Source organism: Vicia villosa, unplaced genomic scaffold (assembly GCF_029867415.1).
Source record: "Vicia villosa cultivar HV-30 ecotype Madison, WI unplaced genomic scaffold, Vvil1.0 ctg.002525F_1_1, whole genome shotgun sequence".
NCBI lineage: Eukaryota > Viridiplantae > Streptophyta > Magnoliopsida > Fabales > Fabaceae > Vicia > Vicia villosa.
Window position 1 is genome coordinate 188,268 of NW_026705956.1, and position 24,910 is coordinate 213,177.

The 24,910-nt window shown below is 33.3% G+C and overlaps 2 protein-coding genes across 3 annotated transcripts; both read right to left on the bottom strand.

Moving 5' to 3' along the window:
* Positions 1–9,496: 9,496 nt before the first annotated feature.
* LOC131639079 (mitochondrial ATP-independent inner membrane protease subunit 1a-like) lies at positions 9,497–14,248 on the bottom strand. 2 transcript variants are annotated; one of them, XM_058909586.1, is made up of 5 exons: positions 14,017–14,248; positions 13,710–13,931; positions 11,573–11,683; positions 10,962–11,015; positions 9,497–9,839 (listed from the first exon to the last, which is right to left on the bottom strand). In XM_058909586.1, the coding sequence occupies exons 1-4, from the start codon at positions 14,134–14,136 to the stop codon at positions 10,977–10,979; spliced, it is 492 nt and encodes a 163-aa protein (XP_058765569.1). In that variant the 5' UTR covers positions 14,137–14,248; the 3' UTR covers positions 9,497–9,839; positions 10,962–10,976. The 2 variants fall into 2 exon arrangements, with proteins under 2 accessions (XP_058765569.1, XP_058765568.1); XM_058909585.1 differs by having other exon boundaries at positions 9,497–9,860; positions 14,017–14,247.
* A 2,227-nt stretch (positions 14,249–16,475) lies between these two features.
* Positions 16,476–20,155, bottom strand: LOC131639078 (solanesyl diphosphate synthase 1, chloroplastic-like). Its single transcript, XM_058909584.1, has 6 exons — positions 19,610–20,155; positions 19,240–19,373; positions 18,207–18,334; positions 17,993–18,096; positions 17,531–17,658; positions 16,476–17,368 (listed from the first exon to the last, which is right to left on the bottom strand). The coding sequence occupies exons 1-6, from the start codon at positions 19,836–19,838 to the stop codon at positions 16,820–16,822; spliced, it is 1,272 nt and encodes a 423-aa protein (XP_058765567.1). The 5' UTR covers positions 19,839–20,155; the 3' UTR covers positions 16,476–16,819.
* Positions 20,156–24,910: the final 4,755 nt, after the last annotated feature.

A 24,910-nucleotide genomic window follows, 5' to 3' on the forward strand; every position in this document is an offset into this window, starting at 1 on the left:
ACAAAATAATATTCCCCCTCGGATTTCTACTGTAATTCAACCGACGACCACAAAACCTAAAACAAAAAAAGAGCAAACATGTTATTTCAGAATTTTTTGTAAAAGAGAGTTAGCAAATTGAAAAAGACGTACCTTGTTGCATAAGGGAATGTGTAGTTGTCCCTGCCTGCAGGGGATAGCGTTGGCATTCTCCATCAACTCATTCCGCATGTGAGTGTACAATAAGGAGATTACACTTAATTTTATTTAGGTTTCACCAATTGTTCGTCTACATAAAGGAAGCCACTTATGTGAAAAATTACACATCTCATTACACACTCAACAATGGCCCCTCCATAATACATTATCAACGCTCATGTTTATGGCGAGACCTATGACAACGAAGAAGTTGGTTTTCTGTTTAGAAACACTGAGGCTACACGATTTTCTTTAAGCAGAAAATCAAGTTTCAGTTACTTCAAACAGAGATTATAGACAAATCTTGCACTGGGTGATGTATTCTAAAATTTTTACCAATATCGATTTCTTCGTGGTGACAACCCGGTCAAGTTTATCCAAGTTGAGGTCAAAGATGATGAAGACCTGCAGAATATGTTTGCCAATCATGAGTATTTTGGTTACGAATACATAGAGTTGTATGTTACTCTACCAGAAGTTCAACCCACACAATTGGTGGAGTCACAAGTCATTGATTCACTGGTCGACGAGCAAGTAGAGGTCGACGTCGTAGATGAAGAAGAAGAAGCACCGGAAGTACAAGTTGATAACTTGGTCAACGAAGAAAGTGAAGACGAACAGGACGTTGTTGTGCCACCAGATCAAGTGCATATGCCTCCAGCTCACATGAGGAACTTGAACTTCGATGGGGATGAGCCATCATGTAATACGGTGAACTGACTTTTATATCGAAATGTCGCGGTAAGCAAGAGTCGCCACCGACTTTTATTTTATCCAAATTAATCAGAAAGGCTAAAAGAACAGGAAAAACCTTTTTAAAGAAAACTGAGTTCGGGGGGGGGGGGGTAATTTATGCAAAGGGAAGGTATAAGGCACCCTTTGCATCCATGGTTATCCATGGGCTCTTAATTGCTTTGCTCTTTTTCGTTCAGAAATGTAGAAGAAGTGAATACGGACTTTATCTCGTAAATGAGCGTAGCCATTTTGAAGGTTTATGAGAAAGAATATGAAAATGTTTTAGCCAGAGCAAGGCAATTAGGGGCAATTACTTACTAATGTAGAAAATCAGTTCTTTTAGCCTTTCAGGGTGAAAGAGTCTATCCATGCCATAAGAGGGCATGAAGTCTTTCATTTGGAGGTTGAAGGGTCGTCGCAACGTCGTTCGCCATAAGACTGTCCCATGCCATAGAGAGGCAGGTAGTCTAAGGGAAGGACCAGAATAGCCTTTCGTAGGCAGCCAGAGGATACCTCAGCCTTCCGTAGGCAACTTCCGAGGGTCGGGGTCATATTGGTGTATCGAAGGCAGCATCATTAGGGTCTTATGACCTTTGTATTTATCGAGGCAGCATGGCTGAGGTATCCTCGCATTCGAGGGACATGGCTATTCTGCAAAAAAACACAAGGCAACAGGCAACAAGGCAACAGGCAACAGAGAGATTACCCAAAAGTGTGCGTGGGTGCAACAATCACGTGATTCGATTCAGATATTTATCTTATAATTAATTATTCTAAGTTAATTACAGGCTTGCACTCCCTAGAATTACTAACCACAACAATTAATATTAACAATTAAAATAATAATGGGGAAAGGGAAAATGAAACCAGCGGGGGAAAGGGAAAATGAAACCAGCGGGATAATAATACTATAGGTCTAACACAAGTAATAATTAAGATCAGGGTTTAGGGTTACCGACTATTCGAAGCTTTGGCAATTGGCAAACCCTGAAAGGTGAGAAAAATAAGAAACAGAGTGCATTATCGGTTCAGAGGTCAATGAGGGTTAACCCTAATTTAATAAATAAAATAAAACCAAATAAACAAATATTTAGAATAGAAAAGAATACTTATCTTTTGATTTGATCTGATATGGTTGGCAGTCGGAGGAAACCTCGGGGTTAACCCTGAGAAATGGCAAAGCAAGGCAGAAAAGTGAATGTAGGCAAAATTTATTTAAAGGCAAACCCTAATTAAAAGGAAACAAAATAAACTTTAAAATAATAATAATTAAATAGAATACTTAGCTTCGGATCTTGATCAGGCGCATAGTCGGAGGGAACCCTGTTGCTAACCCTGAAAAAAATGCACAAAGAAATATTTTTCAGTGTAGGCATGATCTTCGTAAACCTTGATTAGGCACAAGTTAGCCATGGTTAATAGAATAAATAAAATCGAACTAATTAATTATTGGTTTTCCAACCTAATTAATTAAATCGGAAAAATAAACTTTCGATTAAATTATCTAACCCTAAGAAGTATTTTAAATCAATTAATAAAATGTTTATATTTGATTAAACAATTAAACAAATTAAATTAATTTTAAAACATTTAATTATTTTAATCAAATACAATTGTTATTAAAAAATAAATATTTTTATTTTTATGTTTCTTATGAAAAAGAAAATTTAGAACAAAATTTATTAAGGAACATATTTAAAATAATTTTTAAAAGAAAACAAGTAATTAAACAATATATAAATAAAATAAAAGAATAAAAAATTTAGAAGAAACTCAGCTTTTGATTCAATGTTGTTGTCTTCTGGACGTCCACCATGGTCATGCGCCTTCAGAAGCATCAGATTTGGATTCACAAGAGATAGAGACGCGTGGGAATAGGCGCACATGATCTACAAGTGAGACTTAACATAGAAAATAAATAAAAAAACGCGCCCAGTGGGGATCGATCTCGGGACCCTGCGATTGGGCATCTTACACGCCTTTTACCATTGAAGCACAAGCCATTTGCTGGTACTAAACTGAACCTTGATTAAAATAACCCATCATATGACGTTAATAAATTTTAAAAAAAACAAGAACGCGCCCAGACCTTGCTTTCTTCTTCGTGGAAGCTTGGTTCATCTTCATCCCTGCATAAGCCAATCTCCAGAAATACGATGGATAAACAGCATACAATAACATTAATCTATTCCAAATCGTGTTACAAACGTGATGGTGTTCCTATTATGGTCCAATTCCCTCTATGTTAGAAAACCCTCATTCAAAGCTTGGAACCCTAGCAATGGTGGATTCCGCATACCAGCAAATAAACGCAATTAAATTTCCAGAATCACTCATAACATCATTATAAACGCAAATATGCAATCAAAATTCATTGATAATGCTCAAAAACATGAAACCGGAATTGGAAATAGTTGATCAAACCGTGAGGTATTGGTGATTGTTCTTAATGCTTCAAGGCTCGAGGATGGTTGTAAAACACTCAATGATGCTTCATGAGTGTTCTTGGATATTCAAAACTCTTTGAATTGAGCTGTAATTACAAAACGAATTTTGCAATTCTCTTGAATTTTGGAGAATTTGAAGGCGGTTCTTGGAGCAGAATTTTCGTCCAATCCTTATGCATGAGATGTTGTCAATATATATAGATGGAATTAGGGTGAAGAATTGGACTTATATCCTACTAAATCTTTGATTTGTCATTGAAAAATTTGATTGAGAATATGGTTTAAAGCACTTCCAATCTTGGCCAATTTCAATTTTTTTTTTGCACCAATCTTGTTTACACAAATTTTGATTAATATTGGGACATTATTGATGATTAAATTGATTCTCAATCATATCTTTTGCCACATATTTGATTCTCCCTTAATTCACTTTATTTTAATTTCTTTTTTAATTGAAATAAAAATCATAATAAATTAAATAAGTCATATATTTCATGAAAAAAATGAATTTTGGAATTCTTGGATACTTGAGGGTCAAGTTTGGGCCATAAAAGATTGGATCCCTTTGCAAGAAAATTCAATTTGAAGCCTTTAGTTTCACATTTTATCTCTTAAAATTGACCAACTTTGACAAGGCATATCTCCCTCAATTTTTAAGATATGGAGGAGTTCTAGGACCTTTTGGAAACCTCAAGATGTCCTCTACAAGCCACTTTGGAAGCTTTTTTCCATTTGAAGAATTTATCTCGATGATATTGGCTTTGACAAAAAAACTGCTTTTGGTTGACTTTTGAAAAGGACTTATAATGTTTTGGTCCATATCTCCCAAATGAAGCATTTTTAGATTTGGCATGTGAGAGACAAATTTGTAGAGAATCAAATTTCCTTCAAAATGAGCTTTGGATGGAAAATTTTGGATGTTCCATGTGAGAGTTATGGCTGGTCAAAGTTCAGTTGACTTTCTCCTATTCAAACCCTAATTTTAGAAACTTTTTGATTTGTTGATTTTTGATCTTTCCTTGATGAAACATGATCAATTCTTGATCAAATGGTGAATGATACTTCAATATGAGGATCTTGACAAAAAATCAGGAGTTTTGACTTTACTTTGACCACAGTTGACTTTTAGGTTAACCTAGTCGACTGTTGACTTTCTAAACAATTGAGCGACCAATCTTATAAGCTGAGACTTGATACTTGTCATAGAGGTAATGTGAGATATCATAGACCATGTGGGATGCCTTGGAGCCTTTGGTTCAGAACCCTAAATCTTTGAGCCTTGTTTAGGAGAGGGTGTTTTGAAGCTTTGTGTATTGATTTGAATTTGCACAGGAGAGATAATATGGGCAAATTTTGGGGTATGACACATCGTCTGATTTTTCTATGATCCATACACTCAAATAGATGTACGGTTAAAAGAAGGAGACAAATTTCGTTCAAAGGAGGAATGTATCATGGCCATAAAAAGATTTCATATGGCAAACAATGTTGATTTTAAAGTTGATTGCGCCACCGTTGAGAGGTACAAAATTAAGTGTAGAAACCCTGATTGTGGATTCAGGTTGGCTGCATCATACAGGAAGAGAAGTGATTCATGGGTGATAGGATCTATTTCACAAGATCACATATGTGTTAACACAAATGTTTCCCAAGATCACCGTAAGCTAAGTTATGATATTATATGTCAAAAAATCTTGCCCTAATAAACAAAGATCCGTCAGTAAAGGTGAAAACGATAATCTCTCATATCGTTGCAACTTACAATTACACTATATCTTATAGAAAGGCGTGGCGGGCGAAAACCAAAGCGATCGAACTTGTGTATGGAAATTGGGAGGATTCGTACAAACAACTTCCACGTTTCTTATCTGCGCTTCAAATTTATTCTCCTGGAACCGTTACAATTTTAGAGACCCTTCCGGCGCAATCTCCAAACGGAACGTGCCTTCAAGGAAATGTGATATTCCACAGGCTTTTCTGGGCTTTCCGCCCATGTGTTCAAGGATTTGCGTATTGCAAACCAATTCTTCAAATAGATGACACTTGGTTGTACAGAAAATATAAGGGGACCTTGTTGATGGCTGTGGCACAAGACGGAAATAGTAACATTTTTCGTGTTGTGTTCGCTCTTGTGGAAGGAGAAACTGCTGGAGGTTGGGGTTTCTTTCTCAGAAATCTTCGGACACACGTTGCCCCCCAACCTGGGCTCTGTTTGATTTTAGACAGACATGCTTCCATCGAGAGTGCGTACAACAATCCAGCAAACGGGTGGAAAAACCCACCTTCAACGCATGTTTACTGTATTTGACATATCGCACAAAATTTCATGCGAGAGATAAGTGATAAGGTTCTTCGGAAGACTCTTGTCAATGCTGGATATGCATTGACTCAACCGACGTTCCAATATTATCGACATGAAATTGTATCGTCAAATCCAGATGCAGGCAGATGGATAGATAATCTAGCTAGAGAGAAATGGACCAGATCATACGACAACGGGCAGCGATGGGGGCACATGACTACAAATCTTGTGGAGTCTATGAACGGAGTGTTTAAGGGCATCAGACACCTTCCGATTACTGCCTTGGTGCAAGCAACATACTATAGGATGACTTCTCTTTTCGCACGAAGAGGTGAGTGTTGGAGTGCGGTTTTAGAATCCGGACAAGTATTCAGCGAAACCTGCGTCAAATTCATGAAAGGACAATCTGCCAAAGCCAACAGCCACAATGTTACATCCTTCAACCGATTCAACCGGACCTTCAGTGTCAAAGAAACAATTGACCATAACGAGGGACTTCCGAGACAACAATACAGGGTTCTTACAGACGAAGGGTGGTGCGACTGCGGAAAGTTTCAAGCCTTTCGCATGCCATGCTCTCATGTAATAGCAACATGTTCGTATGCGCACCAAGATCCCTTAGCACTTTTATCTCCCATTTACAAGGCGGAGACCTTGCTCGGAGTGTACATAAATGCATTTCAAGTGATGGCAAAGGTTAATTATTGGCATGTGTATGAGGGGGACGTGGTTTGGCATAATGACAACATGCGGAGAAAGAAAAGAGGTCGACCAAACAGCACACGCATCAGAACCGAAATGGATGATCATGAAAAAATGGTACGAAAGTGTGGCATATGTCGTGAAGTCGGGCACAATAAAAATACTTGTCCTAATCGTGGAGCAACATCCACCAACAATTAGTTGTATGTCATGTGTTTGTACTACTAATGTTTTTGTAGTTGTATTTGTACTACTTATGTATTTGTTTTTATATTTGTACTACTTATGTATTTGTATTAACCCATATTAAATCAAGTAGTTATGTATTTGTACTATCTTTAATTAAATCAACTACTCATGTATTTGTCTTGTAGTGAAGTTGTCTTCATGATCCATACTGTGAGTCTGTATTTTGGACACTCAAATACGCATGCTTTCGTCTAGTCACGTCAAGTCAGACGTTGATCAGTGTGCTTGCATTTATCATTCAATTTAGGCGTGCTTGTAAACATTACGCAACATTACTCTTTTTCTACCCACTTCTATTATAAATTAAGGGCTCCTAGGGTTGAATGCATACACAGAAACACAAACACCATACACCAAACACATACACAACAATGAAAGCTCGCATTAGGCCAAACGAATCGCATCGGAAATCTGAGCCCCCGCCACCAAAGAAAAGTCTCGACTATGAACCAGATTACCCTAGAAGGAGCGGGCATGTCATATACTCTGCAGTAAAACCCCCCATGCCGGTAATGTTTTGGAATATCAATTCCGCGGCCCAACTCAAGAGGACTCTCCTGAGGTTTTTAGAAAGGGAGTACCAACCCGACGAAGAGATAAGAAGTATCAAGAGACTTAGAACAAGGGGTGGTGTTGTCATCGGAGAAAGGGAACGCTGGTGGGAGAATATGGAATACGACGTGGATTGCACTCGAATGATGCATGAAACATATGACATCGTTTTAACCGTTGTGATTTCTTAGATGTTTTACTTTTCTTATTTTCTGTTAGTGACTTTCAATGTACCTTTTAATTAATGAATTAATGTTTTCTATCAAAATCTTTTTTCCGTGACAACAACCCAGTTAAGTTCATGACGGCAAATATACAAGAAAATGCGAGAAACGGCTGAGTAAATATGTGGAGATAAGCCCTAACACATAGTATTTTTATTTAACAAAAAAACAAAAACAAAAAAAAAAGAAACTTGAACTAAGGTGCCACCCCAGGTGGCTTATTAGTTCTGGATGAACTATGGCGCCACCCCAGGTGGCGCATATGAAGAACAAATATAACTATGGCGCCATGGGAGGTGGCTCCATGTGTAGGGCACCTCCCAAACCTGTTCACCCAGGTAATTTCTCCCAAAACCTGATTTTTTAGGTAAATTTTTTTTAAAATCTGATTATTTGAAAAAAAAAAATCCGAAAGTGTTCAAGGAGAAATTTTTAGTTCAAAATATAGACAAATTATTTACTTTTGATCTTTTCTGTTACTTCTAAATTTTGGATAAATCCTTTTAAATATATTTTTCCCCAATTAGGTTTTAAGTTTTATTCCGATCCAAAAAAATGCACGTGGTATTTAAAAAAATTGTATTTTACACCGACCCAAAAGAACCCATTCGTTCTCCTTGATTTTTTTCCCAACCATGAGAGGAAGAGATTGAAGAATGAAAATCAACTTGAAATCTATAACAAGAAGGAAAAAAAACCTAAATTTTATTTCCATCACCGAATGCAAACACTCCCACCCTAAAATCAACACCTCTTTCTCAACCCATCCACCAATTTTTGCCACTCCCACCTTATCTCTCCCCATTAAAAAGTTATTATGATAATGTAAAAAAAAAGGTAACAACAAAAATATAGGATATGTGTTTTCTCAGTTAACAAAAAAAAAAATTGTAATATCGTGTTTTGAGGGTCATTCAGTGCTTCATATTATTTTTACTACCGTTTCTCATAATAAAACTAAGGCAACATCTCTTATTATTGTTTTTATCTACTAGTTTTTGTGTGACATGGGAGGAGGTGGATGAATGATTTGAAGATTACAAATGAAGTGGTTATGGGATGTGGAGGAATGTTGGGGGTTAACTTGCAACATTTGGTTTTTAGGATTGGGAAGGGAATAAAGACCATAATAGATGAGGTCGAAGACTCAAGTGGGTTTGTGGGTGTTCCACATAAATGGGGAGAGGGAGAGAAGACGGGGGCTACCGATGGGGAGGGTGAAAGTTGGGTTGGGGAAGGGATTGCGATGGTGAGGATGGGGTTGAAGAAGTGAATGTGATGTTAGGGATTAATAATTTAGAAAATTGGGTTTAGAAAACAAATTGAAGACGAAATGGATTTCTAGGTTTAGAAGATGATAATCTCATTTCTTTTTTATTCTGGTCTCTGATACAAATGCGGGGTAATACAAAGATTAGGTGCCACAAAATAGGAGTCAAATAAAACTGCTAGCAGCATCAACATTTTTTAACATAGATTAACATCAGACACTAAAAATGATGATTAATTTTACAATGATGAAATCCAAATAAAAAGTAAAAGACTAAAACAAACACACTCTACATTTGCACCAACAAAACATATATTTAAATCTTTTTCTTACATTCAAAACATGTGGGAGTATCGATTAACAGACAAGGATTAGCTAACTTTAAATTATTGTAATTTTGATAACTTTTTCTCTATCTTAACTATCATTATCTCATCTAATATCTATCTTCAAAATGAACTAAAGTCATCAAACTTACTAACCAGGAAAGTCACCAAACCCTTTCCCATCAATGACATATTGGATTTGAGAGGAAACCTTTGTAAGTACTTGGTCCTGCCCCACACCCTTTCCCATCCTATAGTCTCCACACTCATTAGTCAATCCTCTAAAAATACAAATATTTTCCAACAGAACATAAGCACATTGATTGCAGTGTTTTTAAACTTGGAAGCATGTCAGATACATATAATCATTCTAAACTTGGGAGCATGACAAGATACATATAATCATTCTTAAAGTATTTACGTCACAACTAGGCCCTTGACAATCCTCGTAGCCTAAGTGTATATTTTTGCTGGCAACAAAATGATTTCAAACATCAAAATACCAATCAACCTGACAAATGAGACTAGGTAGATAACGTACTTCTTTGAATCTATATGTCTACAATTTTCAGGGTACAATATGACAATCAAAAACAAAGAAAGCCTACCCTGCATATAAATTGTCAAAAATTATATCTTGGGTAAAATGCCTGATGGTTCCTAACCAATTATGCAGTGTGCACTCTATTCTTTTACAAAGTTTGAAGAGTAATACCACACAGCACAGTGCTCAAACCTTAAACAAACCTCAAAATATGCATCTTTTGTTGCCACGAAAGAGAGCATGCTCCTTCATGTGTTCCCCTTGCAAACAGCCACATTCATGAAAATCGCCGTAGCTTCATCCAAGTATAACTAGATGGAGTTAAAGGAGCACTGTTCAATAAATTGGCAAATGAAAAAGATGTTAAGCTGTTACCTATTAATCCATAACATATACAAGCATGAGAAACTCTTAGAATCCCATTTATACAAGGGAGTCATTCCATATGTGCACTCATGCCTTCTTCACTTATAATAATTGGCACTTGGACAAAAAATTGTTTCAGTTATAGTAAGCTATGTTGAAATTTCTAGACAGGAAAGCATAAGCTCAATAGCCTAAGGACTCGTTTGGTTTGAAACATTATTCCTAAAAGAAACAGTGAAAACTATTTTTCTTTTTCATCACAATTTCACAAACAAATCTTTGAAAACAAGAAATTAAATACATAGAAGCTGACATTTTTGCAATTAAAGATGAAAATATTTTTAAAAAAAAATTATCCAAGAAGTCCTTAAATTTTTTTATGTAGCTGAATATCTGTTAACCTAAAACGTAAGAGACACAGTTTCTATGCAAGGCAAGATCTGTTACAATCCAAAATGTGGCTAGATTATTAATAGATTATCGCACTATACAACCAATCATGATTCAATATTCAAACTTCATGCTTCGGATACAGATAAAGGGGAAATTGAAAAGCAAACAATCGCCCCCAGACCTAATTGATTATTCATTACCTTTTCCTTACTTATTTAATACACAATCACTTAATTAAGGGATATAGCAACAGCCTATGAGGTTAGGTTTCTACCTTCTAAGTCTTCATACCGTAAGGCCACATTACCACTGGAATCAAAAACTAGCGGCAGGTCACAATTCACAAACTCTATTCCTCTTGTTATTATAAACCAACAATTTCTTTGTTTACTGATTTCTGATGACAAAAAAACTATAACAAATAATAATAATGCTATTGTCTTTTTGCTTCCTCAATTTCTGGGGTCAGAGTGTTCAAACTTTTCAACACCCACATTCATAAGCATAAAACCTAATAACTGTAACTCTAAAACTTAAGCAGAAAATAATATGAACATTTTCATTTTCTATACTGTAGTTTATAATGGCCATTTCCGATACTGGAAAAGGTGCTCTAAATAAAGGGAAAAGACAGACGTATCAAACGCAGTAATAGCAAGTACAGAAGTATGTACCTTGTTTAAAATATTTCAATTATCTAGCAGTCCAAAGCTACTGGGTGGCCAAACCTGATAGTACAAAAAATTTAACATATCTTTACACTAGATTCAATTAAACAGAACAATTTGGCACTTGAAAGAGAAGTATGTAACAAATATGTAGTTTTTTGGGATCAAGAAAAAATGAAAAATTATATTAGCAAGCATAATAGCATGAAAGTAATTAATCACAAGGACCTAGTTCCAACTGGCAAATGATGTCCTCACTACAATAATCGATAAAGTTTTTTCAGTATACCACATCTAGATCAGCAATGAACATCTAGAATTTTTTTTATCCATTAAATTTACAATTTATAAACATAGAGTCAGTAGATGTTTCCAAGTACAGGTACAAGTCCAGAAAGAACATAGAAGCAGTCATGTGATAATAGAACAGTATCATAAGAACCGTAGCTCCCTCAAAATTATTTAGGAAAAATAATATTGAACCACATGAAAGTAAGCTATAAATAAATATCATTATAAACATCTAAGAATCAAAATAATGTAGAGAAACCTATTTAACCAAAATGGAACTATAAAAACAATTGAAGAGAACCTATAGTATGAGACATGACAGTTACCCGCAAAAACACTTTTCCTTTTATAAGGCCATATGGAACAGGACCAAAGTGACGAGAATCACGGGAAGCATAGATGTTATCTCCTTGAATCCAAACATGCCCCTTTGGCACCTACAGAAAAAAAATGTTGATAAATTAAGCAATAAATCAAACTTCTAAACATAAATTAAATAATATTATTATCATAATTTATAACACAAAAAGTAAATTCAATCTGCAAGACATGTATTCCCAGTAGATAGAAAAGAAATAAGATAGTCTTTTTATAAGTTATTGATTATAGAGTTTTAAGGCTCAACAAGGAGAATTGGATCAGAAAGATGCTCTGATACATGGAATCAAGGGTATATGTAAGCTTGAGTAAACCAGTATTGCAATCTAAAAATATGACCAATTGCCTCAGCCAAGAGCATAGGGATATTTCATGTGACATAACTAGACACCATAATCAAATAACTGAATTTTTATCATAATTGTTACGGTAAAATAATGACAACGACAAAGTGAGCAAATCAGATTAATGCATTTTGTCAGGGCTCATTGAAAATAGTCAGCATATCTGCTATATGGAACCTTATGAATTACCTAATTTGAAGAAACCTTGTAATGAAACTGTACTTTCTATTCCATATATATGGAAGAAGTAGGAAATTGCATCCAACCCTTCTCTTAATTAAATACATTCACTAAAATTATCACCTAGACATCTAACTCAGTTGAATGGACAACCTAAAAACTCATCTAAATTGGACATACCACACGAGTAATAATCCCCTTATTGAGCACATGTTAATCAATGGCTAGCAATCTCACTGCCAACAGTTCTTAAGCCTTCTTCCACTCACTATAATCTAGCATGACAAAACATTCATGTGAAACTTTTGAGGATAATATATTTGCATTCTTCTCCACAACTACAATTAAGGCTGTGTCATCCACATTTGATCGTGAACCACCACTGTATCATGAATTGCTTGTGACCACAGCCATTACCACAACCGATATTTAAAAATTGTTTTGGTACACCAAAAAGTTTCATATTGCTTAAGAACCTAGGCAAATAATAGTTTATAAACATCACTCTCCTCAACATAATGGTGTGGATTTTAGCTACTCACATTCACATAAGACCCAAAACAGACAGCACCTCGGAAAAGCAAGGTTGCATACTTGAGTTGAAACATTGACATTGGAAATAGGGTTCAAGTAACGTGCAAGGGCTACTAGATCCTTTAGCCCCTTAACCTTTATCGGGGACTACTGATCCAGGACACTAGAAGAGTGTCACATTGGGGAATCGAGGCTAAGGATTGTTTTTAAACTTACTGAGTCCTCTTCAAAATAAGGACAAAACTGATAGGGCATACAAAAGACCCTGGCTTCGTTTGGATTCAAGAAATGAACGGAGCGTAATGGAGGTAAGTGGAATGGAGCGTGGAGTGGAGAGGAATGAAGATTCAATTCCATTGTTTGGGTATTTTAGGACGGAGCTAGGCAAATTCTCGGTTCCATCTAAATCGGATGGGAAGAAATATGATGGTAAGTGATGGAATGGAATATAATTCATATCACTCAATTCCGCTCCGCTCCGATTTTTAATTGATCCAAACAATGGAACCTCGTTTCATATCATTCCATTCCGCCACATTTGATCAATCCAAACATATGTTTGGATTAATGGAATGAGATAGAATAGAGCGGAGTGGAATGGAATAAAGTTATGTTCCATCGTTTAGATTGGTAAAAAGAGAATGAAATGGAGTGGAACATGATGGAATGCATTTCATCCAATTCCATTATTTTGCCTCATTTTTGTTCCATCGGATTTGGGCGGAATAATATTTTTGTTACATTCCGTTGTAAAATATTCAAACAACGGAATGTGATATTCATCCTATTCCGCTCCGTTTCATTCAATCTCATTCTGCTCCATTCTACTCGTTTTGAAATATCCAAAACATAGCCTAAGCGAACAATACTAAAGTCCCTAAGTAGTGGGGCAGACTTCAGATGGAAACAATTGTTGACAGCAATCAACCAGCCACATTTTTCACAATAATGTACTTCAAATAAACTAAAAAACTCAAAACTAAAACAAACAAAAGATAAAACAAAGAACAAACCATTAAGCACACACCACAGCAGTTCTTGAGGAATCAGAACCCGAAGCATCAAAGAAAGTAACAGTATCCCCTTCCATAGCAACAACACGCTTTGTCAAGTTCCGATTAGGGTTCAACGGCGACGTCACAAGAACCAAGTCACCGTGACCAACTTTCCCAATCCGCGGAGACAGGTGTTCGACGAGAACAACCTCGCCGGCGATATTTAGGGTAGGGAGCATGCTAGGTCCATACGCCTGCAAACAGAGGATTCAAGCAATTGAGTTAATAGTGAATGCAAGAAATCACAAAGAAGAAGATGAATGCGAATGGAATGAATACGTGAGTTGGGGAGCAGAGGTAGTTGGCGGTGAAGTGAAGGCAACATAAGAACTTTGCGATTATCGCAGTGCGATCCAACGCTTCTTTCGTAGCGCTTCTAATGTTATTCATAAACGTCATAGCTCTTGAGGACTGAAAGGGAATGTGTAAGAAAGAAATTGTTTTCAGAATTCTAGACGATGAAATTAAGGAGCACTACACCATATATGGGTAAATAGTTGAGTAAAATTTAGTCTCCCTTTGGATATTTTGAAAAGAAAATGCAGAGTGAAAAGAAACAAAATAAAATAATGGATTTTTTATTTTGGGTCTGTTTGGTTCAACGGAGGGGTGGGGAGGGAATTTAATAGAGGGGAGGGGAATGGAGGGGAAGGGAGGGGAGGGAATTTAACTAAATATACGTTTGGTTCAAAGAAGGGGAGGGAGGGGTTTTTAACAACATGTATGTTTGGTTCACAAGGGGAGGGGAGGGATTTTAAAATTAAATTACCTTTTTATCCTTATAAATATTGTTATTTGTACTTCGTAAAAATAATTCTAAATAACAATACTATTGAGTAAATTTCCTCAAATAAAAACTTGTTCGTTTATAAATTATACTATAACAATAAACAACAACCACATTAGTTGAATTATAGATCTTCAACGCAAATCAAACATTATCTAATCTTGATGATTCATCTAACCCAATAAAATAATTTCTATAATTTAAAATACACAAAATAATGTTAGAATGTTAAAAAAATTGGACAAATAATATTAAACTTAAAATCTTTATTTATAACATAAATATAATATATTTGCATATTGTTATTATTATTAATAGTATAACAAAAAAATCTTATTACTATTGTATATTATAAATAAAAACTGATATAAGGATGTTGTTATTATTAAAAAACAACATAGTATCAAAAAAGAAAATTCAACAAAATAAAAAGGAAAAAATTCACCTGAGAGCAACAAGTAACAAATAGCAACCGCACAGTAGAAAAAAATGAAACGTGAAATAACACAGAAAAATCTAGTCTTTAATGATTCAATAAGGGCAATCTTGAAATTAAAAAAATAATTAAGGATAAAATAGGAAAAATAATAAAATTTTGATTAATGAATCTTCCCTCCCTTCCAAATCCCCCCAATTTGGAGGGGAGCAAAAAGTGAGTTTAGGAGGGAATTTGCTCCCCTCCCCTCCCCTCCCCTCCCCTCATAAAAAATGAACCAAACACATTTGTTTATAAATATTCCCTCCCCTCCCCTCCCCTCCCTTCCATCTACTTCCAACCAAACGGATTCAATAAAAAAAACATATAAAGAAAGTCATTGGTACACAAGGGCATGAAATCTTTAACAGTCGTCGTAAGTTCTTGGTAAAGAACAAGAAGAAAGGAAGCCAATATCATAACTATTTGTGTTCTTAAGACTCCCAAAACATCTAAATTTAAGAGTCTATAATGTCATTAGCTTGTTCGCACATTTTTTTGCAACGCATTTACATTTCACACCATTCTTTAATGTTGGTGGGCTCTATTACCCTACCTTTCTTCTCGTTCAAATTCCTAATAATCACCATTGAAAAAGAAAATGGAAGAGATAGTAACATACCTGCACTTGTAAATGGGGTTTTAGAGCTTGAGTTTGAAAAAAAATACGATATGCGCTTGAAGGACTCTTTTATAGGAATTCACAGGCTAGCCCTAGGAGTAATCAACGACCTCTCACTAGGCACACTAACAACTGCAAAAGATTATTTTCCACATCTTTGACACATGTGATGGCTTAAGGTATATTTTAGCATCCCCGAACAAATTCATCATTAACCACTTTTAATGTTGCACATATACTAACCTCAATTGAGGTTTAATGGTTCACCTCGATTGACACATGGAGACTTACTCCTAGTTATGTTTGAGGGACTCGCCCTAAGCTATGTTGAGGGGTTCGTCCAAATTCAGAGGAATGAGGTGGTCAATTTAAATCTCTTTGTCCTTTACAAGCCCTCGTGTTTGAAGGACTGTGTAATGTTATAATTGTAAAGGATTCACAGGAGGCAACTTGGAATTCACAAAGGGCGAACAAATAACACATATAGCCAAACGTAAGGCTCATAATCGCCCATCCATCGTGATATGTGTCAATCGTGTGTAACGTCCGTCCATTGACTGCCTTGCTCGCCCTATGATGGACTTGGATAAAATCACTTGATACCTACCCACGAAACGTGAGGATTGACGTGTCCTATGACATTAACGGTATAGAAACTCTGTCAAAGGGAAAAGCTACATTCTCCTAATAAAATAGAGAGAATAATGGTTTCACGCTTCTATGAAGAGTAGAATAATCATCTCATAGGTCCAATAATCCAGGCCAAATAAACTTCTATATATACCTTAACCACTAAGTTAAAAGGAACATTTAAGTTAGTAAGATAGGATGAACAAGTACAAGAAAAGAAACAGAACAAAATGAAACTAGAAAAGTAATATTATCATTGTTTTATTTTTTTTTCATTTTTTATTCCCTTACAACCAGATCCAAGAAAATAAAAATGGGGGAAAGAATATACTGATACATGTATAAAATCATAAATACAATAATGGATTATATTATGTTGGATCAACTTGATCCTTCAATATCTATATTAGTACCCCAAAAGTAGCACAAGGGGAAGTTGTTTGATGCATTTTCTGGAAAAATTCTTGGAATGACATAACTTCAAACTCAAGGTTCTCTCCCATATATTAAGACAAAAGAATAATGAATTATTCTTGATTTTCTTAATGTTTCTTCATCATGAACAAGCTTACGCAATCCTTTGAAGATTATATGTCACCATATCCTCGAGAGCTAACCGATACACACTTTGAGGTAGACATTGAAGACTTTGAATAGCAAGATCGGCTTTCTCTTTCGCCAACTCTTGTGCTCTTTCGATTCCGCCACAACTCTTAACCAACTCAATCGCCTTGTCAAGCGAACCAACCTCACTAAATTCAGACTCGATGATATCCCTCAAATTAGGTTCTTTCTCCAATGCGAAAATTACGGGTGCGGTCAAATTACCTTTGGCAAGGTCACTGCCGGCAGGCTTTCCAAGCTGCTCCGCTGATTGTGTGAAATCCAATATGTCATCGACAACTTGGAAGGACAGACCGAGATTCTTTCCGTATTCGTACATTTTCTCAGCGATGCTGGTGTCTGAACCACTGAAAACCGCAGCTCCTTTTGTACTAGCAGCAATCAACGAGGCTGTCTTTAAAAAACTTTTGGTTAGATACTCCTCGAGTTGAACATCGCAATCAAACAAGCTAGAAGCCTGTTTTATTTCTCCACTAGCAAAGTCTTTAATAACCTGCCACACAAAAACAAAAATAAACTTTGGAAAATTGAATTATATTATTATATATCATTTCATACCCTTTTCTAAGTAACTGACTAAGTGACATCGCCTCACACGATTAAGAGACAAAATGACAATTTACTCGATTTTAAAAGGTGGAATGATGGAACTCACCTGGCTGATAAGTTTAATGACTTCGATGTTTTCAAGGTTGGCGAGATACCAAGATGCCTGAGCAAACATGAAGTCTCCGGCTAGCACTGCCACCCTTGTTCCAAACATTTGATGTACAGTGTCTTTACCTATTAATCCATAGCAAGTTAGTAACCGCACCGAGTTTGAACAGATGTAAACAGACACCAGCAGAGTAGTTTGAAAAGAAAGAAACTAGGAAATCAGATGCTACATGATGCAAGAACAAATCATAGATGCTTAAGTATATAAGTGTGAGGCACAAAGGGAGTTCTTGCTCAAATAGATTATAACATGGTTGTCTGAGATTAAAATCGAAACAACCGTACTGTAAGAGAAAGTTTCTTTAGGGAATGCACATTGCCAAACAAGATGAAAAGCAGAAAAATAAAGTAATGTCTAGAATACTAAACAGATATTTCTAAATAAGGATTGTGAGCGTACCTCTTCTTAGGTCACTCTCGTCTAACACATCATCATGTATTAAACTTGCAGTATGAATCATTTCAATTATCTCGGCTAAACGTCGATGCTTTATAGTAAGATCCCTGGAATCATTCATTATAACAAGAAGCTTTCAGGACAAGCAAATTACTTCAATGTAAGTGTGCGCACGTGCGAGAGAGAAAGAGAGGCAGCGAGAGAATTTTTTACTTACTCCAAGGCAAGTAGCTCTGCTGTTGCCCTTGACACCAAGAACACGAGAGCTGGTCTCATCCTCTTCCCACCAGCACTAAAGATCTGCTCAGCTGCAGATACTAAAACTGGATTTTCCGCGCCTACAATCTATCAAGAGCATCATCATCAGATACACTAACATCTAGGCAACAAACATTCAATCGTTCATATTTGCAATGCAAAAGAAGCTAAAAGGAAAGTATAGCGCATATAGGCAACACACAATAAGAATGACCAGTGTTGTCAAATAGCAACTATAGCGCAACTACAACGTCATACAGAGTTATCAATCCCAGATAGCGGAGTGGAGCGGCCGACCCCAAAAATAGGATAGTGGATAGCGGAATAACCACTATTTGACTATTTTTTAGACTAGTTATATGAATAATCTATAAAACATATATTTAATGTAAAACCAAACAAAGAAGAAGAATAGAGTTATTAAATGACTAGTATTACTTTATAAAATCAGAGGTAATGAGAAACAGATGTAAAATCAAATCAGATTTATTTATTTTAAGGGTAAATCTGGGTTTTCATATTCAAAACAGTTCAAACCCACTCGGACCCGGAAGCACCCTGCTCCCGCTACCCACTAAACATCAAATAGCGGCCGCTAAGCATCAAATAGCAGAGGGTCCCCGCTCCGGCCACTATCAATAACTCTAGCGCTATAGAATAGTGGAATCGGAAGAAATCACTTTTGCACTGCGATACACTATTTAGTACAAAGTGCTGTCAAATAGTTGTTATTACTTATTAGTGTAGCAAAATTTGAACAAACCGTTATTTCCCACTATATGTGATTGAGAACGAGAAATGGAAGGTAGAAATAAGCAACTAAAGCATAATCATTTTTTTATGGCATAAAAGCATAATCATATTTAATCCTAAAGCATTGTACTTTCTAAGCTTGTATCACGAGACTTTCGGATCAATATTTTATCAAACGGAATTGAAACAAGGAATTCAAAAACAGTCAGTTAACAACCACGAATCACCGAACTACTTACAGTCAAAAGGTTTTTATTGAGTGTTTGAAGATCATCAGAAACTACTTCAAACAACCTACTAGGAGAAATAGGGGTTTCTGAATAAGTCTTCAAATTCAATCCTTTAGCAAGGTCTTTAATTGCTTGAGTTCCACCTATGCAAAAAACCAAACAAAACCTTATAATTCCAAACGTCCACTGCTAATATCAATACCAAAACATGCTCATTCATTCGCTATGAAGCACTGACACAGACTTCGGTGTTGGTTATAACCAACACCGACTATGCTTTCAATCTGAAGTGTGAGTGCTATACGAAATAGTAATTCATTCAAACTAGAAACATGAACACAAATCTATTTATTAATATATAAAAAAAAACATGTTATACCATTCAAAGTAGACTCTGCAGTATCCATAGAAGAAACACGATATTGAGGAGTATTCTTCTTCTTAGAACAAACCAATTTGCGAGCTCTATTTCCACACCCTTTAGAATTCACCTTTGCATGAAAATTCTTCACCTTATTATACCCATGAAACAAAGCATTGGAAGAACAGCCACAAGAAACCAAGTTCTTCCCAACAAAATCAACACTTTTGCTAGTAACAGACATCATTCAGTCAGTCTATAAAATCCTATTCAAAACCACAACTCACAATACCCAGATGGAAAATGAAGATAGTTAAGGCTTTATAAAGAGACCCAAGAACAAGTTACAAGCATTGGAGGAAGAAGTGTGAAGTTGGGGTTGGGAAATTGGAAGAAAACAAGAAAAGGAGAAGAATACACAGAAAAAAAGGGTCTTATTTTTGGGTTAAATGGGTCACAAGTTTTGGTGAAGTGGAAAAGGCAAAGACATGAGTTAAGCGAGTGGATCCTAAGAAACCACATAGGTTTGGTCTCGTTGGTTTCTTATCGGTCGGAGAGAGAAAATTGTGGTTAGAATGAAATATGTGATTCATACTTCTTGCTTCTAAAATTTTAATTTAGAGGATAATATGAATCAACCTCAAAATATTATGGTATATACCTTTGAGGGAAAAAAATAGCATTAAAAAATAAAAGGAAAAAAATAGCATTTTGAAAAAACAAAAATGATTTTAATTATTTTATTTTTTAAAAATTGTTTTAAAATCAATAATTTTTAATATTTTTATGATAAAAAAAATGGTGTCTTTTTATGAATATGAAAAAAATGTAAAAATTAAATAATGATGAATTTATTTAAATCATAGAGTTTAGTTTGTTATGTGCTTATCATTCAATTATTTAAAGTCATGTTTTTTTATTAAATTATGTAAAATTAAATTTAAATTTTAAATAAGTTAGGTTTTTAGGATAGTGATATTCAACTAAACTTTAAAATATCAATTAGTAATTAATTTAAATAATGATGAACACTTTGGGATAATAGAGTTTAGTTTGTTATGTATCTATCATTCAATTATTTAATGTCATGTATTTTTATTAAATTATGTTATATTAGATTTAAATTTTAAATGAATTAAGTTTTTAGGATACCCATGTTCAATTAAACTTTAAAATGTCAAAAAATTAATTCAAAAAAAAAAAGAAAGTAAGAGGACGAATGAAAATCAAATGAAAAACGTAATTTTCATATCTATGATGCATCATTGAAAATTGGTGATGAAGAAATGAAATTGGGAAACAATATGAATTTAATGCGTATGAATACTTAAAAATCAGACAAAAATCATTACGTCGATGGAAATTGTTAAAATAGATACAAACATACATAAATCATACTAAATTTGTTTCCTTGTTACAGAAAACAAGAAAAATAAACAAACCATCGTGTAAAGCTAATGCAAATTCAGGAAAAAAATGACACATGCAATTTGCGTTAATGTTTATTCGTCCACTAAAAAAATTAGGACCCTAAAATTATTTCTTTAAGTAGATGAGAATTAAAGATTGAGTTTTTAATTAGGGTATTTGATCTGAGATGAAAATATGAAATCAGATTTAGAAATTTATTAATGTAATAGTTATACACTTTTTTTAGGATTTGAATAAAAGAACGGATAAAAGGAAGAAAAAACATATTTTTCATATCTTTAACGTGTCATTTGAAATTAGGTTAAATAAATATGAACAAACCGACACAAAATTTGTTTTTAGGTTAAGTAAACTAACTCATGAAAATCAAAAGGAAAACATAATTTTCACACATTTGATGCGTCACTAAAAATTGGTTAAATAGATATCCACACGTAGAACAAACGCAAAAGTTATTTATATGTTACAGAAAACAAAGAGATGTGATTACTTTTCAAGATAAAGCGGATGAAATATAAAATATGAGTTACTTTACCATTTAGTATAAATGAAAATCTGGCCTTTGTGTCTTAGGGTCTTACAATTGAAGAAAACAATTTTTTTTAATTTTATTATTTTTTAATCATTACAACTATCAAACTTTAGTTATTTTTACAAATTAACCAATTATATTATAAAAGAACATTTTATATAATTTCCAAGAAAAAACAAAGTATAGTTAATTATTTTCCCCATAAAATCATTTTTAACCAATAAAAGTTTATTACTTTTGACTCACCACAACTATACAATTTTTTTTGGTACAAATTACAGAATTATATTGTAATAGAACATTTTATATAATTTCCAAGAAAAAATAAAGTATAGTTAGTTATTTTCCCCGTAAAATCATTTTTATCCCATTAAATATTTTAGGACAAATAATTTTTTTTAAATAAAACACTTATTTTGAAACAGAAGGAATATTAATTGATTCATTAATAATTTATTATAATTATATTTGTGTCAATATCACACTTTTTCCGTATAAATCTCAATTAGTAATACATATAAAAATATTTTTTAAACTAATAGAATTTTTTTAAAGCATGACATCTATTTAGTATAATTTTTTTAGATTAATTTTTTTATATAAAATATTTTGAAATTAAAAAATATATAATTTGTTAAAGATCAAATTGTGATTACTTTTTCTTTCTGTTTTGTAACACATATAGAAATAATACAACAAATCTCAAGTCATTAAATACGTGGATTCAATTGAATTTAATTGTTTTTTTTCTTTAAATTCTATATAATTTTATTAAAAAATAAAGAAAGACATACATTTTTTTTCTATTTCATTATTCCTGTCATTTTAATTATATTAAAAAATATATTAATTAATCATTAATTATTTTAATGATATAAATTTCGATAAGTAAACACATACTTTTTTTTACATGTGAATCAGTAATTTTTACATAATCTCTTAATGTATTTTTTATATTTGCATCATTTAAATTATTATATCAACAAATTTATTTATTTTTTAAAAAATGATTTTAAAAATCATGTTAAATGCAATTAATGTTTATTTTTAGTGATGGTAATAAAATTTGGATTTTCATTAAAAATTAAGTATTTCATGATAATAAGTGAATTAATTAATATTACTATAAATAAAATGTAATAACAAAAGTTTATATAAATAATTATGGTATGGAAGACAAAAAAATATTAAAAAATAATAATTTTATTTAAAAGATTTAATTGATATATATATATATATATATATATATATATATATATATATATATATTAAATTTTGATCTACAATTTAGAGAAATATGAAAAACAATAATATTATTTTTTCTACTGTGTCTTACTTTTTCTCATGCCATTCAGCATGAATTATTATGGTATCAAGAGTAAACACATATTCATATATTTTTCTCTCTTTTACTGAAACGTGTATCATCGGTTCTGCGCATTCAAGATTAGATTCTGAAGATCATCATCACACTTTGCAGAGAAATTTTCATTGGCTTCAACGTATTACATTATCCCCAGTCCTTATCCTTATCTCCTTGTAATATCTGCCAATCAGACACTCCCTAATTATGATCTGTATTTATCAAGAGTAAACACATACTCATATATTTTTCTCTCTTTCTCTCTTTTACTGAAACGTGTACCATCGGCTTTGCGCATGCAAGATTAAATTCTGAAGATCATCATGGCTTCAACAATTATATTCTGATACATTATCTCTAGTCCTTATTCTTATCTCCTTGTAATATCTGTCAATCAGACACTCCCTAATTTTGATTTGTATTTATCCTTCAATTACTTCTCACTCTGTAAGACAATTTTTATCCCTAATTTTTTTCACAAGTTCCTTTCCATTCTCTCACCAACCTCACAGTAACATTCATAACTTTTAAGAACCCACTTTTATATTAAAAAAGTATATCTTATTTTATAAAAAAAAGACCAATAATCATTTTTTAACAAAAATAGCTTTTCAAAGTAAATTGCAAACAGATCTATATTTATTTTAAAAAAAAATTAAAACTAATTTAGTTATTATTTTTATTATTTTATATTATTAAAATATCTTTATGAATTTGCAATAATATACTTAAACTTTATATTGCAATAATATAATAAGATTATAGTATCAAGCAATTCTATATTCAAAACTAATCAAATTTAAGAGACGATAATAATACATTCTAAGAACAAAAACTTTATTTTTAACCGAACAACTTTCTCCATTTGCACTCCCATGAATCTACCTGCTAATAAATAATTTCACAAAAAAAAAACATTATTGGAAAAATATAATAATTACATGCTTGGATTTGTAAAAGAGATGATTTAATAGAAACTCAGATGATGATAATTTAGTGTACGTTTTAGGGGCAAAGTATATGATATGAAGTGTATGTCTAGGAAATGACATTTTCTGCAGCAGTGGTGTAATTTAATTTGTCACAATTTAATTTGTTTTCAATATATATAGTTAAATAATTTAAGGTTAGTTAAGTAACTTTTATTGAAGATTTGATAGAAATAGAACGAGACCCGTGGCTCGGTTGCAAAAGAGCTCATTAAGACAAAATTTACCCTCAATTTAATGATGTAACAACAATATAAGAAAGATTAATTTTGTGATTTTCAAAACAATGAATTTTCTTATATTATAGATAAGAATATTAAAAGAAATTATTTTTTAAAATGAATAAAAATAAGAGGTGATTGGCTTCTTCCCTAGCATTTGATTTGAGATGGAAGAATGAAAAAAGTAATTTAATTTAATGTAAGTGATATTAAATTGTAAGAGGACGGATGAAAATCAAATGAAAAATCAATTCAAAACAAAAAAAAAAGAAAGTAAAAGATAGTAAGAGGACGGATGAAAATCAAATGAAAAACGCAATTTTCATATCTTTGATGCATCATTGAAAATTGGTGAAATAGATACAACCAACCAAAAAAATTGTTTCTTATAGAAAATAAAAAAATGTGATTATTTTTTAAGATGAAGAAAATGAAATTGGGAAACAATGTGAATTCAATGGGTATGAATACTTAAAAATCAGACAAAAATCATTACGTCGGTGGAAATTGATAAAATAGATACAAACATACATAAATCATGCTAAATTTGTTTCCTTGTTACAGAAAACAAGAAGAATAAACAAACCATGGGATAAAGCTGATGCAAATTCAGAAAAAAATGATTTATTACACTGAGCATTCGGTATTTCTTTGGATGAAAGGAGGAATGAGACACAAATTTTGCCCCTTTGATGCATTTTTTGAAAATTTTAAAAATATGACACATGCAATTTGCGTTAATGTTTATTCGTTTCGTACAAAAAATATTTAGGACAGTAAAAT

Bases quoted from the DNA above. Each gene is read 5' to 3' on its own strand.
- LOC131639079 (XM_058909586.1), bottom strand. From the start codon at position 14,136: ATGACGTTTATGAATAACATTAGAAGCGCTACGAAAGAAGCGTTGGAT. The intron at 11,684-13,709 runs GTGTGTGCTTAA...TTTTTTCTGTAG, and splicing joins ATTCCTCAAGAACTGCTGTG to GTGCCAAAGGGGCATGTTTG. The intron at 11,016-11,572 runs GTAACTGTCATG...TTGTACTATCAG, and splicing joins AAGGAAAAGTGTTTTTGCGG to GTTTGGCCACCCAGTAGCTT.
- LOC131639078 (XM_058909584.1), bottom strand. From the start codon at position 19,838: ATGATGTCTGTTACTAGCAAAAGTGTTGATTTTGTTGGGAAGAACTTG. The intron at 18,335-19,239 runs GTAAGTAGTTCG...TGCTCTTGATAG, and splicing joins TCAATAAAAACCTTTTGACT to ATTGTAGGCGCGGAAAATCC. The intron at 17,659-17,992 runs GTACGCTCACAA...ATGGATTAATAG, and splicing joins CGAGAGTGACCTAAGAAGAG to GTAAAGACACTGTACATCAA.